At 37.5% G+C, this 17,152-nt stretch overlaps 2 protein-coding genes across 2 annotated transcripts; one reads left to right on the top strand and one right to left on the bottom strand.

The window, feature by feature from the left end:
• Positions 1-4,026: 4,026 nt before the first annotated feature.
• Positions 4,027-10,081, bottom strand: LOC112276079 (uncharacterized). The gene is made up of 11 exons (XM_024507069.3): positions 8,936-10,081; positions 8,236-8,313; positions 7,762-7,916; positions 6,875-6,956; positions 6,622-6,689; positions 6,134-6,374; positions 5,810-5,989; positions 5,538-5,641; positions 5,114-5,164; positions 4,903-4,986; positions 4,027-4,676 (listed from the first exon to the last, which is right to left on the bottom strand). The coding sequence occupies exons 1-11, from the start codon at positions 9,282-9,284 to the stop codon at positions 4,278-4,280; spliced, it is 1,791 nt and encodes a 596-aa protein (XP_024362837.1). The 5' UTR covers positions 9,285-10,081; the 3' UTR covers positions 4,027-4,277.
• A 1,306-nt stretch (positions 10,082-11,387) lies between these two features.
• Positions 11,388-14,303, top strand: LOC112276132 (threonine synthase, chloroplastic). Its single transcript, XM_024507178.3, has 2 exons — positions 11,388-12,247; positions 13,093-14,303. Exons 1-2 carry the CDS (start codon positions 11,543-11,545, stop codon positions 14,113-14,115), a joined length of 1,728 nt encoding a protein of 575 aa, XP_024362946.1. The 5' UTR covers positions 11,388-11,542; the 3' UTR covers positions 14,116-14,303.
• The last annotated feature ends 2,849 nt before the right edge of the window (positions 14,304-17,152 follow it).

Genomic DNA, 17,152 nt, shown 5'->3' with positions numbered 1-17,152 from the left:
ATAGTTTTATGCCATATATTCAAAAAGCCTATTTAGAGGCTACAAAGTATATCTTCTAATATATCCCAAATATTATGGACTATAATATATTATATTAAGAGCATATTTTTTTTATTTAAGACTATCTACATAGATGCCAATTGGAGATCAAACCTTAAAATAAGGCAATCATATAGAACATTAGAACATATATATATTTACATTAATAAAAAAACCAATCAGCTATTAATCTAAGCAACAACTAAAAATCTCAAAGTCATAAACTAAATTAGAGTATTGAATCTTTAATGATGGTGCATAAGAAGAAATACGATTATATTGTAGTTTGATGAACTAGAAGTATATCCACTATCAAAGATATCTATTTATTGTACTAACAAAAAAATCAACAATAATTTTTTTTATAATTCAAAACTAATTCTATATTCAAATAATCAATGACCTGTAAAACTAATAAAAAATCTAATATTTCATGTACATATAAATCATATAGGAATTCATCACCATTTAATCAAAGATAGATTTTCAAAGGGAGACACAAAGCTTTAATATATTGAAACAAATGCTTAGCTAATAGATACACTAACTAGAGCTCTAGAGAAGCAAAAATTCCAATTCTATAGACCAAATCCAGGAATACAAAGTGTTTTTGACTTACAAACCTAATTTTATATTAAAACTATATAATAATTTTTTCTTTTAAAATAAATTATATAAAAATTATAATACTACTAATTACATAATCATTACCTCAAAAAGATTTATAATAATAACTATACTTATCAATTTTATGATTTGAATAAAATAGAAGAAGAACTAAAAACTTATCAACATTACAAAATATATTGTCTAACTCCAAGGGCATATACTTGACATCATAAGAGGCTGCAAATTGCTTTATATCTACATGATATATTATCCAACTTTAGAAAAAATCACCATAATGCATACTAGAAAAAAAATCATTGATAATGCATCATTGACAATATCAAACACAATACAAAACAACTAATACAGTAAAACAAAGATTGTCCAAATACACAATAAAATGAGATCATTCACAATTATTTTTTAGTGTATTACTTGACATCTTCTTTGGGTTTATCTACTAGATTTTAGGATTTAGAGTTTGATTTAATTATCTAAATTTAATTTATTGCATACCAAGTTTTAGGATTTGATTTGATTGTTTGAATTTAATTTATTGCATACCAAGTTTTAGGGTTTGATTTGTTTTTTTAAATAAGACTATATTTATAAAAAATATTCAAAAAATTTACATGACTACAAAATTTTAACTATAGATCTATTACATTTTTTTTAATTCTAAAATTAAAAATTATTTTAATTTAATAAATATTGAATCATCCAAAATAACCTTGACTTTATAAAGCTTTTACAAACTCATTATCTACTTAAATTCTTATAAAGAAATACTTCAATAAATTTATTTAAGTTTTTTCTCAAACCACACTTTTCAATCAATAAAAAAATCCACAATTGCCTTAGGTGCACAGTTTTATGCCTTATGGTCTAGTTTCAACCCTAGTTCACAAATGGTCCTCTTTGGATATCAATCTAAGGATTTTTGTTAAAAACTACTATTCAATTTCTTTTCAAAATGCCTATTATATTAAATTTTTTCTAATCTACCTTTTTTTATCTTATTTATAGTTCTAAAATTTGGTAAAAAAATCTTTTCACGAAAAAATAACATTAACACAGTTTTTTTTACTCTTCATTATTTTTATCTATATTTTTTAAGGTAATTTTTTATAATACTTAATTAAGCTCTTTTATAATATAATCATTATTTGTTTTAACTAATAGAACATATTAAAATAGAACATTGCTTAATAGCCTAAAAATGATTAAATTCAATTTATTTCTCTCATACTCTTGCAACAACTAACAATTTCTTTAAATAATAAAAAATAGAATATAATTCAAGCAATCTTAGAAGGAGTGTTGGAATTCTCATTCATTATAGATTGTAAGGTGGCATTCATCTAGCATGTTGGATGAGCTTAGATACTTAACTGCAAGGTCACATTCATCTAACTCAGATGAATTTAAGTTATTTACATTGTAGGAAGTAAGGTCTTAGTTGCAGGATAAAAATCTCACTGTACAATATATTTTTCAATTGATTTTCTTTCTTATCTTAAGTCAAAGTACATAGGGTCTTGTTGATAGATGATGCCAAGACTTCACCAATAAAATTGCCACCACTATTATTGGCACCCTTCAACATTTAAATAGCCAACAGTTGATAACATGTCCCATTGGCGTAATTCAAGACATCCAAATCTTCATCTACAAGATACCTCACCTCATAATATTAATTGTATTAATTGTGATCCGCTAAGGATATAGTAGCCAACACATTAAATATGTGAACCAGGCTGAACTTTACTTATGATTTGACAAAAGACTGCACCATTTTTCAAACACATGCAGGAGGAATTTGAAACGAATTATTAAATAGAATGTCGATGAACTGTAGGAATAGAACATAAATAAGCTCCGTTGTAAGAGGAGTGAAACGAGAGATTTAAGAGGAGCATTCTAGCAGCTACAATATAAGTGAAGCATATCCAACGTTGACAAATTCAAAAGTATTCTCCGTTTCCCCTACAGTCCACAGAGTGTGAAAACTTAAAGCTATTTTGTTGTTCGTCGGTGCAAATTGAATGCTTCGCGTTTCTGATAGCGTCAACTCGTTGTCCTGTTATGAGCCTGCAGAAACTTTAATCATAGAGGAAAAGATTGGGTTCAAGGTAACGATAGTAAGATATTGTTCTGCACGTGGTACAACGGAGTTTCTAAATTCTACCTGACTTTTCATCTACGAAAGTCTCCAGACAACAATGGATATTTGCTCGAGAAGCCTGATCAATTAACTACGAGATCTAGACTAGAAACCAAATCAACAGGACAAAACCGGCTTCCACGGATCTTTTCGATGTCAGTTGTGTTTCAATCAGTCTCGCCCCCACGTCCCCACTCCCAGCTTCTATGAACATCAAATCAATAATACTCTCTTCTGGATCGCTACCATATAGGAATCCCGTTAACATCTCATGGTTTGGAGGAGGTCGATTGGTGAAGTAGAGATTGCTGTTTCCCCCGTATTGAGAAAAAAAAAAAAAAAAAAAACGAGAAGGTATTGTATACTGGAATCCATCGCTGTAGATGATCACATTTATCCATCAAATAGCATATCGCTTTTTCATGAGCTCATCGTGGCCGTTGCCTCAACCTTGCATCCTTCCGAAATTTCACGGCCCGCATGATCTTTACCGGGTCCCTGATGCTGCAAGGCCCATTTTTTCCAAAATCGTCTCTAGATTTGTCCGATTATCTTACAAGGTTGAGCCGATTGGGGTTGTGCTTCTGTTTAAATGAGCAGTTGATGCTCTCGGCAGAAATAGATTTGCTTTGGCTAGATAGTTCGAATCCCCGATTACTAAATTTGATTTGATCCATCTAACATCTGCTCAAATGCTTCTTGCATATGGATTTAGTAAGCCTTTGTGAAGATGTGAAGCATCACAAAGTGACCTCAATCTCTTGTTTGTGAGAGCAAACGCTAAAAATTGCAACATTAGTTTCAAGCTCAGCATCAACGTTTATTGGTGGTAAAGGTTTCATGCACCAAGATTTACAAAAAGTTCAAGAATTTGCGAAGTTGGTCATGTCTGTATGAAAGGCAGATGTTGAACAAGTCAAATCTTCGTGAAACTGTGAATCAAGACAACAGTTTTAGAACCAATCAGTAGTAGAGAATACACAAAGCTGTTCCCAAAACCTCCCTAAAACAAATCTCATTCATACACTTCACTGGTATTCGAAAATGTAAAACAAATTCTAACTACATTGGGTCCCTGTTTGTAGACAACCCAGAGGTGGAGGCACAGGAAATCTGCACATTGACCTAAAATTGAGGAGTGCAGCAACAAAGTCCCCACATCTTCGTAGTTCAATGTCACAAACTAGAGGAAAGTGAGTTGTGCGTGGACAGAATTTGCATCCTTTCAAGTCCATGAATCATAAAATGATAATGCTACAATACACAAAAAAACCTAGACGTTGACGAGAACTACTGCTTGAACCTAAAAGTTTTGAGAGTGTGCTCAACTAGCTAACACTGAATTGCAACTCCAATACCCCTTCAATATCAATACGAAAACCTCAAGCGAGTGGAAGAAAGGAGCAAGAGATTTTTCTTTGATTAAAATGAGGACCTAACTGCACTCCACAACACTCAGGTAGCTCTAAGTTTGATCTCTTGCGACGCTTCCAGATGCAGAAGCCGCATCAGACCCTCTTTCTGGGTATTCTTCAAACAGAGACTTGTATATGTCACTCGGACTCCGAGCCCACGAATTCTTTGAAGGTTTTTCTGCTCCAGGCGGGGATTTCTTTGGAGGGGTAGTGTGGACGGTAATTGGTAGAGTCCATTCACCCTTTCGACGTTGGCTTACATCTATCAACATTGGGTGTTCAAACTTATTCCAGTCCACGTTTGATGGGGTAGCTACAAACTCAAAGCGGAGGATCCATTCTAGGGACAACACAGGGGTAACCATAGATGCAGGACCGTCCAGAGGTATGGAGAACATAAACTGTGTGCTGATGACGTCATTCACGATCTCGTAGTACTCGGAATGGACCTACCAAATCACGATGTTGAATTCAAAGGTTAACTTTGCAAAAAGAATAATATAGGTCATAAAAATGGACAGAGATATGAAAACACGGGCCATCTGTCCAACTGGTAATGTCCAATTGTCTTGTATAACTTTCTTTTCTGTTATTCTGTTCACCAAAAGACCAAAGACAAATTTATGCTTCTGTATCTAGAAGAGGATGATAGACATGCTGACAGAATTCGAATACCTTTGTAATTGTTGAGGAATTTTTGCGGGAAGGGTGTATAGATGCTGGATTTAATATTTCCCTTGTTTCTAAAACTGCTGTCACCTGCATTCCAACCACAAAGACACAAAGTTAGGCAGAAAACAGTTATTTACTCAAATACCCTAAGAAAGCGTTAACACAGTACGGCAAACTAATAGTAATGAAGAGAATTTGAATCAAGTTCTACTACCTCTAAGCACCTCCTCTTGTCGTCATGGAAAAATTGTAAAGTTCCAGCTACCTGCGGATTGCAAAAATGCTGGGTAAGAACTTTGAACGAGTGAAATAGTACACAAGATTAGATTGCTGCTCCTGTCGATCCCTCTTTGCATGCAAATCCTGAAAACTACAAATGATACAGACAAGTGCCAGTGACACCAATCCAGGCCAACACAAGAATGTGCACATTAAGATTTAAAAAAGAAACTCATGATGAGGATAATGATGATGAAGACGACAATGATGCAGGAGGCAAATAGGGATATCAAAGAATGCCTCCACAACTAGCTCACATGAACGACGTTCACAGGATGAAGACAGTCGGTGGCAACCATGAAAGGGTCACAAATAAAGTGCAACCGGGAAACAGAGTAATGTCATGAATAAACACACACCACATCACCAAAATAATATGTGGATGTTGGATTCTTGGGCGAAAACTTGACAAGCACATCGTCGTCCATCCGAATATTGTAAGACTTCCCTCGGTTATAGACAGCTGCACAAGAAGTGCAAATTCATCGCCGGTTCGTGAGCCAATTAATTGGTATTACTGCTAGACCAAAATTCTCCTCATGTCATTCCAAATCCAGGTACAGTATACTTCCGACAAACAGATGAGGCAAGTAATTTCGGAGTTTACACTCGTGAAGTGATACAAACATACCAGCCGGTGAATGCGGAGAATCTAGAACACTTTCCTCCTCAACCCTGTGGCCATGGCTGAAGTCACCTCCATTCACATGATGATGGAAACTTGCAAGTAATGCTTCATTTGTCAAGCTATCAAAACTGCACGCTCTTTTATGTCCTAACCCGGAATCAAGAGCACCATGTTGCTTCGACCCTGCATATAAAGGGCGATATCGTTTTAGAAAATAAATAAATAAATAAATAAAAAGAGGAGGGGGGGCTCAGTGATCAACTTGTGATATCTAGACCCATTTCATAAGAGGGTGTGCATCGACGAACGAGCTCGAAGAGAACTCACTTGCAGGAGTTGAAGTCAAATCAGCCATTGATGCAGATGTAGAAAGTGAGTCTCTTCTGCTTAAAGATGGAGTAGAAAATGAGGGGTCCAGCTGTAGTGGAGTAGCTCGAGAGGAAATTGAATACGAGCGTTCGAAGCGATCCAAGGAAATTGACTTTGTAGGGCTTGTAAATGTAGAACCACCATCAGACTTTGGAGTACTGACCCTGTCTTCTCCATTCCTGGAATCAGCAGCCCAAGCCTACACAGACCTTGACGTATTAAACACTGCGGTAGTAGTCATAACTACAGTAAAATCTTTGAAGTTTAAAATGAGTGCGATGTGATGGTAAGAAAAACATAGCAAGGTTTTCAAAGTGATTATATGCTGAGTTCCCAAAATTGAAGGATATGGTCGGATCAATTATGCAAAACCTTTAAACCTTTAAACCTAAACGCAATGCATCATTTTATTCACCGAAATATACGTATTTAGGTCAGAAATTTACCCAAACACTATCACTGTTATTCTCTTTCCATTGAATCTCAACTTCCAAAGCATACGGGGGTACAATTCCTGTAAGAATTACGTATTATGTCAATACGTATTACATCATCGTACTCAAGACCCTGGTAAAAGCACGAATTTACATGACAAGCTAAAGAAGCAACGTGATAAAGCTAAATCAGTATTTGGTACCCACATTGTTTCCTACGAAAGAGGCCAAATCATGAATGGGCAATTATAAGCAAGATATATACCAGACTGGCCATAGTGCGATTCGTCAAGCGTCAGCCCGTTGGTGTCCGGTAGCGTCCAGATAGGCAACGCAGTCCGTACTTCCTGAAACAACGATAATACAGTACACACTTTTAGGCAACAGCTTACTCACTCTAACACAGTATAATTTTGACAAAAAGGCATCTTAGTTATGAAATCAGAGATGACAAACATATTCATTGGGCTTTGGGCTCAAACATCTGAAACATTGTAGGTTCTAAAAAGCAATCGCACCACTTTGGTAGCAATTATGGATCAAGTTCACCAAAACAATTCAGGACATTTTAGCGAAGTATTAGGAGACATTTGATCCGGCTGAAAAACCCAAATTCAAATGCGGTCTATCACCTAAAAAGTCCCATGCATAAATTCGTCCTAGATATTTGGTGCACCAAAAAAAATCAACTATATTCCACCAGTGTTACAGGTGGCCTTGAGATCAAAACTATTGAGATAAGCTTCGTTATTGTGGTTAGGGAAGAATAAACAGTTCAAAAGAAATCAGTAGAAATAACGCCACTGCACCTAAATGTATTATCATCTCAAATACAAACCTTAACAAGTTTCAGGTTCGTGATAAGTATTCGATACCAATCTCAATTTTAAGGTAAATAATCGATCCTAGGTCACTGAAAACCCGGGCTCTAGACGTCTGGAACAAAATTGCAACCGGTTGCTGCCTCAGAAGTATGAGACGGACTTTCAGATAATGAAACTGGGGCACCGATGACCTCGCAAGGTTGCTAATCACCAACAAGTTTGGCGATTTTATATACGTTGCGTTTGTTGTTAATAATAAATGGTGATGCTGGTGATATTAGAGGAGCTTCACATGAATTGGGGTAAGAAAGAGAGAGCAGCCATTTACCAGACGTTCAAAATTTGCAGACGAAGAGGGACGATGTCCATTTTCTGGAGCACAACGTGACCAACGAATGGCGGCAGTGATGTAGTAAAGATACCGTACTGCAGTGCCTCGAAATGTTGGGGGCAATACTCTAGGAAGAATCGTGCGTACCATATCTGTGGTAGATGGACGCCGAACCCCGACAAATTCAGAACACAAGCAAGTTGTACTTACAAAGAAGAAACCAGTAAGACCCTCAACAGCAGAACCGATATTGTTCAATATGCTCACCCTGGAGATAAAAAATCTAAATATAAATGTTTCAAAAAATAATAATAGTTACTCCCCTTGTGAAACCAGACCTCTGCATTTACTGAAATTTATATGCATTCGTTTTCAACCGTTTGAACATCTTGAGTTAAGGAAAGTTTTATATGAACCAGCGACTGTCTATAAATTGCATTCCCGCATATTTTCGGATAGAAGGATACTCACAAGAAATCTTAGAGCCTTGAGGGATAACGACATCGGCAGTAATTACAGCTGAAGAAGACTTCAATATCGTCCTTTCTCCTGTACGAAAGAAAATGTGACAAGGTGTCAACAACATATTGCAGGTGAAGCAATTTTGATATTCTAAAGGGCAAAGGGGAAAAACAAGTCAAATAATCAAAAGTCGTAAACACGGTAAAAGGTCAAAATGAATAAAAACCAACGCTAGAGTTCAGATAACCTTCGTATTAAACCCATTTAGGATGATAGTTCTCCAACCTCACTCCATTATATAAATGACATCCATACAGAGGATACAATCAACCATAAAGCAAATGCAATAGGCACACTGGTATTAATTGCATTATGATGTCAACATGAAACAAGAGTGCAGCCAAGGTCTCCGCACTTGTATTATCACAACTTGGTTGAAGATCAAGAATGAAAACCATTTAAGCAGAATGATGGAGAAGACTGTAGATTGAAAATGTATTATCAAATTCAAAATTGTTTTGCGCCTCCAGAGCTTCAAAACAATTGCCACCCACTTAAGCACTGTGCAAATAAGATAGAAACAGTGGTTGCAAACAGATCTTGCAGGAGAGTAAATACGAGTAAGCGGAGGAAAATGATATTACAAAGAAACTCCAGGCATTCTCAATTAATAATGTGAGTCAGGTTTGGGGCGTTAAACAGCAATGACCTCTTCGTTGCTTCGACCCAGCCGGTGGTTTTGGAGTAATAAGCCATTGCGGATCGAGTTTCTCTATGCCTCGCACTTCCACTGATATGTCCTCCATCAAAACTGCGTCAGCCATCAGATCCCGCACCATTCCAAATTTGTCCGGATGCGTGTCATTAGTGATTTCGATAGTAGCAACTACTGTGTCACCCGGTCTGTAAACTTTTCTCTCTAAAGTGACTTTCAGAGACGGTGGAGGGTGTCGAGCTATCCTTGGTAAACCTGGAGCCAAACCGAGGCCTGATTCATGCCCATCAGTTAGAGCCTTCCCCCTTCGCCCAAGAAAGGGGAACGACTCCAGGAACGACATCGCACTACAGCTTAGCTCTAACTAACGTCACAGAACCGAATCCCAATCACCCAGTCCACTCAAGGACACCAACATTTTCATCACTAAATAAAATCCCCCACTAACTCCAGAACATTCACCTATTCATTCACTCCCTTTAGAACCACCACGCTTTCAACCTCAGTCGTGAAATATCCGCAGCACCATCGCCGGATACTACAATGCCGATGTCAAATAAATAAGCACCTTTCCTAGATGCATCTCCTCCCCCATCTCGGAAAAGCATCTAAAAACCAAAACCTTGACCGATCTCCTCTCCGCACAATCAACTCCTCTTGCATTGATCAGCACCACTAACCACCACCTCAAACGCTAAAACCTGATCCAACACTGCACTCTCCAAACCTGAAACATCTACCCCACCTCCGTAGCCGTCCAATAGACCCCCAAAATCAAAGTCACTACAACCCCATCCTCCTGCGCTCTGCTCCGGTCGACAACACAGACCCCAATCCCGCCAGAATCTCCTCACAAGTCAACCATCGAAACGACCTCCGCGGATCTAGAAAGAACACAACATCAACCCTAAATTCCACGCTGCAATGGCGCCCTGTTCCGTTCCCGCAACCAACTCCACCTCAAATAGAGCCACCACACCTGAGAGCCCTACAGCAAGAGCACAGAATGACTAAGATCATGCGAGAATAAGAGGATGGCCATGCCAGCAAGGCTGGGGGAGGAGGGGAGGAGACGGGGGATGGAATTGGCCGAGCAACGGAGCTCGCTGCACTCGGAGCAGCAGCACCACATTAGAAGGCCCAGCCCAAATAGCGTTTAATGCGCATGACAAGCGCAACGGAGGATCCCACGGCGCTGGGTCGCCGTTGGGAACGCACGGGACCAGTTCCGACACACGTTTCAGGGAACTTTGGGAACGTGAATAGCGTTGCTTTGGGCCCTTACACAGTCCCCGTCTTTAACGACGGCTAGCGGCAGCGCCGGGGTTCGTTGGTGGGTGCCGCTAATAGCCGCTCCTGGCTCCTTGCGGCATCCTCTTCGACTCGCCCTCTTCATTACACTTCGGGTCTGTTTTGTATTGTGGTTCCTTTGCCGATTTAAATTAGTGTTCTTTGCTTTGTTGTTTTGTGTTATGTTGTTATTGTTTAGATACATTTTGCTTGTTTGATGTTTTTGGATCCGTTTTCTTTCTGTTGCTTTGCTGTTTATCAGAGGGATTGGATTGGGCAGAATCTGCTGTTATCAGTGCTTTATAAAACCTGCAACAAATCATTTAAATGTGGAACAAGTTTTTTGATTGAATAATGATTTGGTTTTAATATCTATTTTTCTATCTTGCTGCTTCGTTTTGAACTTGACTTGATTAGTTTGGTTTCGCTCCTTTGAGATGACAGTAAGCCTTTCAACTCTCTGGTTTGCATTTGCAATTTTTGTAATTTGGTTTGGTTAACTCTAAAGGAGCTTTTAGGGCAGTAGCAATGAAAAAGAAAAAATTAAAACAAAACAAAATAAAAATAAAATCTTGATTATTGCTGGTGTAAAAGCATCAATTTATGCATTGGAAACAAGGGAAGATGAATCATTAGAAACAAATAAATGCCAAAGAAAAGACAAGTAATGGCAAGAAAGAAGTAGAGTGCAATTCTGACAAGCCAGTAAGACTTTGCATCCAATATCCCCCTTTTTCATAATGAAGAAAAATGTGAAAAATCGAAAAAGAGAAAGAAAAAGGAACATGTTGCATTTTACATGGGGTACTTTAAACTTGATCACACACTTTTCAAAATTAAAGAATAAAATTATTTCACAAAAAAATAAAAGAAAAAAGAAAAAAGAAAAATTGCACATTGATGGACAAATAGACCACACACATTTGTTCCTATCATTTTTCCTATTCTATCATTTTTATTCTAAAACTGAATAAGTGTTGATAGTAATGCACTCTTATTGACCTCCTTTATTCCTCTGATAACAGCATTTGTTTTTGGGCAGTGTGGATCGCTGCCCGAATGGATGATAAAGAAAGAGGATGAATGCATATTAAGATGAATGAAAGTCCTGCCTGCCTCGAAGGCGTCATGCCACGGCGAGATCATCTCCAAGTTGGGTGCGCCAGACGTCTACGCTCGCTGCCTGCGCTGGATCACGGGCCATTTTCAGCCCCAATTTGTTCCTGTCGGGTGCCAAGCTGAGCTCCCTGGGCTTGTAAAAACGTCGCTGCAATCGTGGCAATTCCAAATTTTTGCGCAATTCGAGAAACAATGGTGGGAGCAGTGGCGGTCACGTCCGGTGATATAAGATTGGAGGTGGGCATTGCGAAAAGCAGGCTTGCCGAGAGCCTGAGCTTGCATTCGCATTCGTCGTGGTCTCTGCGGGTTGGGAGCACGAAGGAAGCCAAGATGGTGCCATCGCTCGTAGCAGCGGATGCCGGAAAGAAGCCTTCAGGGATGGTTGCAGCGAGCGCGTTGCCATCGTCGCAGGGGGTAGCTGAGACCGCCGCCCTTGGGGCACCTGCAGTGTCTCTGGAGAAGGTTGTTGCCGATTCCTCTGAATTGGTAGCGAGTGATGGATCTGGGTCTGTGCTGAAGAATGGGATAGAGGGTATCAGGGACATGGCGCGTCGGCAGCGGACCGGTAGCTCTCCAACCACATTCTCTGCCAAGTTTGTGCCGTTTTCGCCTGGACAGGAGACTGACGAGGAATACTCCTTGGATGAGGTGATTTACAGGAGTAAGACTGGGATGCTGTTGGATGTCCAGCATGACATGGAGGCTTTGAAGAGAGCTGGAGATGGGAATTACTGGAAGAATTTGTTCGATTCGAGGGTGGGGAAAACGACATGGCCTTACGGCTCTGGAGTGTGGAGCAAAAAAGAGTGGGTATTGCCAGAGATTGATGACGATGACATCGTGAGTTTGTTTGAAGGCAATTCCAACTTGTTCTGGGCTGAGCGGTTTGGCAAAGAGGTGCGTTTTTACAGTGCAATGTCTTAACTTCCTTTCAAGTGTTGATTTTCGATTCGAAATGCTGCTTGGAAAATCGTTGGTGTAGGTCTAAATCAAACACTAATCTAGAAGCCCCGCCCGTTTTACTAGTCTCAATTATTCAAGGATTTAGCCGAACATCATTCAAATTGGTTATATTTTCAAGGTATCGTATGCTAAGGTGTCGATTATGAGGTGAAGGGTAACATGTTAAGAGTTTCTTCCGCTTTCTTTGCTTTGGTTGGTTTCCGTTTCCGAACATACAGTGAACGAATCCTGAACGACTAGATTCTTGTGCTCCTTATGCATCGGCAAGGCGGTACGTTGTAAGTTTCGCTTGCGAGACTAGGTAAGTCGTGTTTATCATCCTTATCACCATTCTTTAGCGCCGATGACTTGGATGCTGATTATATGGTTTAATTGGGCAGCGACAGCGTGCAATCACATGATAGAAAGGGTCATCGGAAGTTACCATATTGTGCAACGGGCAATATGTGCCTTTTGACAGCTTGTTTATGTCCCTTACCAAAATCGTGGTTCGTAGGTTCTCTGCCAGTTGTAGCCGTAAGTTGACTCCTCTAGATTCCCCTCTGTTTGTGCGTGCTCGACACTTAAAAAACTCCTTACGTCTAGGATTAGAAAGTTATCTCAACATTTATGAAGTAGCTTATGAGGATCCATTCACGGTAGGCGGCTACGAATTTTTTGAACTGATTCTTGATTGAGCAAGTTCGTTTTAGTTGTTTCCACTATCGTGTAAATAGCAATGGCTTCTCCTTAAGTGTTCCCTACCAAATTCACGTTTTACAACTGTGGCGTTCTAGCAGGTCCTGGACATGACTGATTTATGGGTGAAGCACTGCGGTATCAGTCACACAGGCTCGTTCAAGGACCTTGGAATGACCGTGTTGGTTTCTCAAGTAAACAGGTTGAGGAGGTTGGGCAAGCCTCTTCTGGGGGTGGGATGCGCTTCAACAGGGGATACATCGGCAGCTCTCTCAGCTTACTGTGCAGCCACCGGAATTCCTGCACTCGTCTTCCTTCCCGCGAACAAAATTTCCATAGCTCAACTGGTGCAGCCAATCGCCAACGGGGCCTTGGTTCTAAGCATGGACACAGATTTCGATGGGTGCATGCGGCTCATCAGGCAGGTGACTTCAGAGCTCCCCATCTACCTCGCAAACTCACTCAACAGTCTCCGCCTGGAGGGTCAGAAAACGGCTGCGATTGAGATTCTGCAGCAATTCGATTGGGAGGTTCCAGATTGGGTAATTGTACCCGGAGGAAACCTTGGAAACATCTACGCATTCTACAAAGGTTTCTACATGTGCAAGGAGTTGGGTTTGGTGGACAGAATGCCTAGACTCGTCTGTGCTCAGGCGGCGAATGCCAACCCTCTCTACAGGGCATTCAAAAACGGCTGGGAGACTTTCCAACCGATCAAAGCTCTCCCCACTTTCGCATCAGCGATTCAAATCGGAGATCCAGTTTCCATTGACAGAGCCATCTACGCTTTGTCCCAGGCCGATGGCATTGTGGAGGAGGCCACGGAGCAAGAGATCATGGATGCATGTGCTCAAGCAGACAAGTCTGGAATGTTCACTTGCCCTCACACAGGCGTTGCTCTGGTTGCTTTGCAGAAACTGAGGCAGCGTGGCGTCATCGGTCGCAACGACAGGACAGTCGTCGTAAGCACCGCTCACGGACTCAAATTCACCCAATCTAAAGTCGAGTATCATTCTTCTGGGCTGCCAGCAATCACAAGCCAGTTTGCTAATCCTCCCATCTCGGTGGCTGACGATCTGGACTCCATTATGGACGTCCTTCGCCAAAAGCTCTCCCTCAAATGACCCACCTCCGACGTCATTTCTAGCGTCTCCACGCTCGATGTAGATTACTGTGAGTGGCTCGAGCTACGGTCATGTAGAAAAGCGCTTTCACTCCCTCTAAAACTAGCGGTTTTGACTCACAACTAGCGGCACAAAATGTTTCTTCAGAACTTGTTCCTTTCTACATATAATAACTGGTTTTTCATGGACCTTAGGAGTGGGCTTCCTGTGTGTGCCCCTTTGGCTATGATACCAACCATGGTGGGCATTTCTAGTCTCCAAACATGGGAATAGAGGAGAAGAAGATGGGTTGGAGAATGAATCTTAAATGAATTCCACGATTGTTTTATTTTCAATGTAAAAAACTGAAAATGTGACGGTTGTTGAATGCAAAGCAACCAGAGCAACGCCACGCTGCCTCAGTTTCTTCTAAAAAATGAGGCAGACAAGCCACCTACACCTTTTGCCAATGCTAAATAATAAATTAGATTTGTATAAATATTAATATTATTTTTCATATTTTTAAAATTAAAACATGAAAATTTATATTAAAAATACCAATAAAAAAATTCTCTTATTAACTTTTTAAATATTCTTTTAAAAATTAAGTTTGCTTTCTATAAATCTTTAAAAAACTTAAAACACTTAATCAATCAATATTTTGTAAAAGAGTTTTTTTTATTTGATATACAAGCAATTGGAAATTTGAATCAATTACTATGTAAATTAATTTGACTATAGTACATTATATTATAATACATTTCTAAAAAGATTTCGACCATAAACCTCATCACATCTAACCAATAATTAATAGATGATTAAATGTGATGGCAAATAGAATATCAATATAGTAAAAATTATGGTTGCATGTAGTGAATAGAAAAATGCAATGGCAATAATAAACATTATTAAATACTAAAGAATCATCAAAAAAGTCTCATTAAATTAAAAATAAATTTTAAAAAGGTTTAAATAATGAATATTTTTTATTTTTTTATAAATAAATTATTTAGATTGAATATATATATATATATATATATATAGCTATCAACACGTGCAATATGTAGCTAATTTGTTGGCTAAGTTTCTAACATATCAATCACCTATAGATACATATAAAGGCGAAATTGTGTCTATGAAGCTTTTAGAAATCTTTTTTATAAGATATTATCAAATTAATCTATTTTTATCTATTTATAATATCTAAATAATTATTAAAATAAATATGTATGTTTGTGATATTATGCCACTTTTCAGAGACAAGCTCCACAAGGAACAATGATCATATTTTGAAAAAGTTCAAAATATGGCAAATTATATTTGCCACATACTTTTATCTTTCTTTTTTTTGAAATAATTGATAGGTTCTCTTAGCCATTGATAATGTCCCATTTTAGGGTGAAAAGACCACTATGTTATTTAATCATTATTGAGGCCTTCATAACTTTCTTAAAACAAAATATTTGTAACACTATCAGAAGTTGTTCCTACTTCCAATAAAATCACCAAACATTGGGAGTTTCTTCTAAGGTTGTGATACCAAATGCATTGTATTTTTCCATTTATTCAAGAAAGAACATATTTTTCTTGAAGTTTTTTATTTTAATTATGTCATTTTGAAGGCTATAATAATCATAATATCTTGTTTGATAAGTCAACAAACAATGGTTCCTTAGTTGAATTTGTTAGCTATTGGTATTCTATCTCCTTAGTGCCACAAATATGTAGAAAATACGAACAATGATAGAAGGTTATTTCCAATCTTTTTAAAATTACAATTTTTTTTTATAGCAAAGATTTGCTATTCTTTATCTTGATTTTGAAGGATGTTATTGATGAAAAGTATCAATTTTTTTTGCTATTTTTATAAGATTATTAATTGACTTCTATGTATTTTTATTAATATCATATTTGTACCAATGAATAAGATATTTTAAGATATTTTGATATTACCTTGAATCTGAGACTTCTTCAATATTGTATTCTTAGTTATTATTCACTTTTATAGAAAGACATGGCATTTTTTATCTTATTAATATTTCTATTGTCTTGTATGGCTCATGAAGAGCCACATGGAATACAAGATAGATCTTCATAGACTCCAATAGGTATAATTAATAAGCAATTAGATTAATCTATTTACATATAGAAAATGGTCAAAGTTTATAGTAATCTAACTTGCCACAAGGACAAATAGTCTTGATATTACAATGAAATAACCATACTTTTTTGCTAATATAGAATTGAAGTTATTCCTTGCAATAAGCATTCACATTGATCTTTTGTAGTACTTCCACTTCTTTTAGTTGCACCTTTATCTTTGCATGTAGCTCTAATAAATAGTTTTCCAAATCTTTTATAATAGGATTATCAAATTTTAAAAATTCAAAAGTATCAAGTCATAGATCATAATCATAATTAACAAAGATAGATGTTTGTTAATCAAAAGAATGTATCTTGTTACTATAATCAAACTCTATCAAAGGTAAAAAAAATTGTCTAATTATCTTCTTTTTAATTAATGGTATACCTCAAATATTATCCTATAATTTAATGCACTTGCTACATTTGGCCATAAATTTGTAGATAAAAAGCCAAAGATAGTTTTATACCTCCCTTCAAAATCTTGAAAAGATTTTTCTAAAGTTTTAATATAAATTATATTTTCTTATCTAATATAATATTTTTTAGTAATGCATGATAGCAATAGATGTTATTAATGAAAAGCTTAGATGTTTTTTATCTCTAATAATTTTTTTACATGATATAAAATATATCATCTTGGTGAATTAATCTACTATTACAAATATAGAGCCAAAAGAACTTGAGATTGGAAGATCTATGATAAAATCATAGAAATAAAAGACCATGATAGTTTTGAAATAAATAATGGCTGAAGAATTCTATAAGATCAATAATGAGGAATTTTTGATCTTGAATAAATGTCACATGATTGTACAAAGTTTTAAAATGCCTTCCACATTTAAGTCCACCAAAAATCTCTAGAAATTAGTTTCAAAATTTTATTGAATGCAAAATATTTGGCTCCTAGAAAGTT

This window comes from Physcomitrium patens, chromosome 23, assembly GCF_059467195.1.
Source record: "Physcomitrium patens ecotype Gransden chromosome 23, ASM5946719v1, whole genome shotgun sequence".
Classification (NCBI taxonomy): Eukaryota; Viridiplantae; Streptophyta; class Bryopsida; order Funariales; family Funariaceae; genus Physcomitrium; species Physcomitrium patens.
Note: the sequence above shows the minus strand (reverse complement) of the source record. Positions and strands in the feature narration are given on the sequence as shown.